Source organism: Triticum aestivum, unplaced genomic scaffold (genome assembly GCF_018294505.1).
Source record: "Triticum aestivum cultivar Chinese Spring unplaced genomic scaffold, IWGSC CS RefSeq v2.1 scaffold153510, whole genome shotgun sequence".
In the NCBI taxonomy this organism is placed as follows: domain Eukaryota; kingdom Viridiplantae; phylum Streptophyta; class Magnoliopsida; order Poales; family Poaceae; genus Triticum; species Triticum aestivum.
In genome coordinates, this window is record NW_025290180.1 from 1 (window position 1) to 1072 (window position 1072).

Genomic DNA, 1072 nt, shown 5'->3' on the forward strand with positions numbered 1-1072 from the left:
GTTTGTGCCACAAACCGGGACTAAAGGGGCTCGTGGGGCCCTGGCCTGACGCCAGCCTGCCACCACCCCTTTAGCACCGGTTTGTGGCACGAACCGGTACTAAAGGTTCAACACGAACCGGCACTAATGCATAGCCGTTCGAACCGGTACTAATGATACCATTAGTACCGGGCCAAAATCGAACCGGTACTAATGTGTCTCACATAAGAGGTAATAGCACTGCAGGTCCCTGAACTTGCATGTCAGGTGATGGTTTGGTCCTTGAAGTTGCAAAAGTGGATTATTTGGTCCCTGAACTTGTCATGGATGTGCAAGTTTAGTCCACAGCCAACCAAAACTCGCCAAGTGGATGCCAAGTGGCCTGGCTGGTCAGCGCCGTGAGTTTTTCACTTAGCCCCCTCCCTTTCTCTACCACCGCCTGTTCCGCACCGTCTCCTCCAACTGGAACCGGTTCCTCACCGACCTGCCGGGGGCCGCCGCCAAGACCAAGGGCTCGGCCCCGCCGGCGGCGACGGTCTCGCTCTCGCTGCCGTTCCTCTTCGCCTTCACCTTCGACCCCGTCTCACGCCGCCTCCAGTGCCAGGCGCTCGACCCCTTCTCCCGCCACTGGCTGCTGCTGCCCCCGGTCCCCTGCGGCGCCGCGGCCGGCTCATTCGCCGTCGTGGGCCTCCCCGCGCGCGGCGAGATCTACGTGCTCGGCGGCGTGGAGGAGGGCGGCGACAAGGCCGTGAGCAGCGTGGCCGTCTACAGCGCGGCGACCAACGGGTGGGGGCAGGTGGCCGGCATGAGGACGGCGAGGGGCTACATGGCGGCCGGCGAGGTGGGCGGGCGCGTGGTGGTGGCCGGCGAGGACGGAGAGGCGGAGGTGTTCGACCCAGAGGCCGGTCGCTGGTCGCCCACGGCTCCCCGTGGCGGCGCGGCCGTGGCGAGGTACGACGCTGCGGCGGCGGGCGGCAAGCTGTACGTGACGGAGGGGTGGGCGTGGCCGTTCGAGCGCGCGCCGCGGGGCGCGGTGTACGACGCGGCGGCGGACGCGTGGTCCGACATGGCGCGCGGGATGCGGGAGGGGTGG

At 66.8% G+C, this 1072-nt stretch overlaps 1 protein-coding gene across 1 annotated transcript; it reads left to right on the plus strand.

Annotated features, from left to right (window-relative positions):
* Positions 1-394: 394 nt before the first annotated feature.
* Positions 395-1066, plus strand: LOC123178829 (F-box protein AFR-like; the record flags this gene model as incomplete). Its single annotated transcript, XM_044591503.1, has 1 exon — positions 395-1066. A coding segment is annotated over one exon (672 nt), but the record flags the coding sequence as incomplete, so codon positions are not given.
* Positions 1067-1072: the final 6 nt, after the last annotated feature.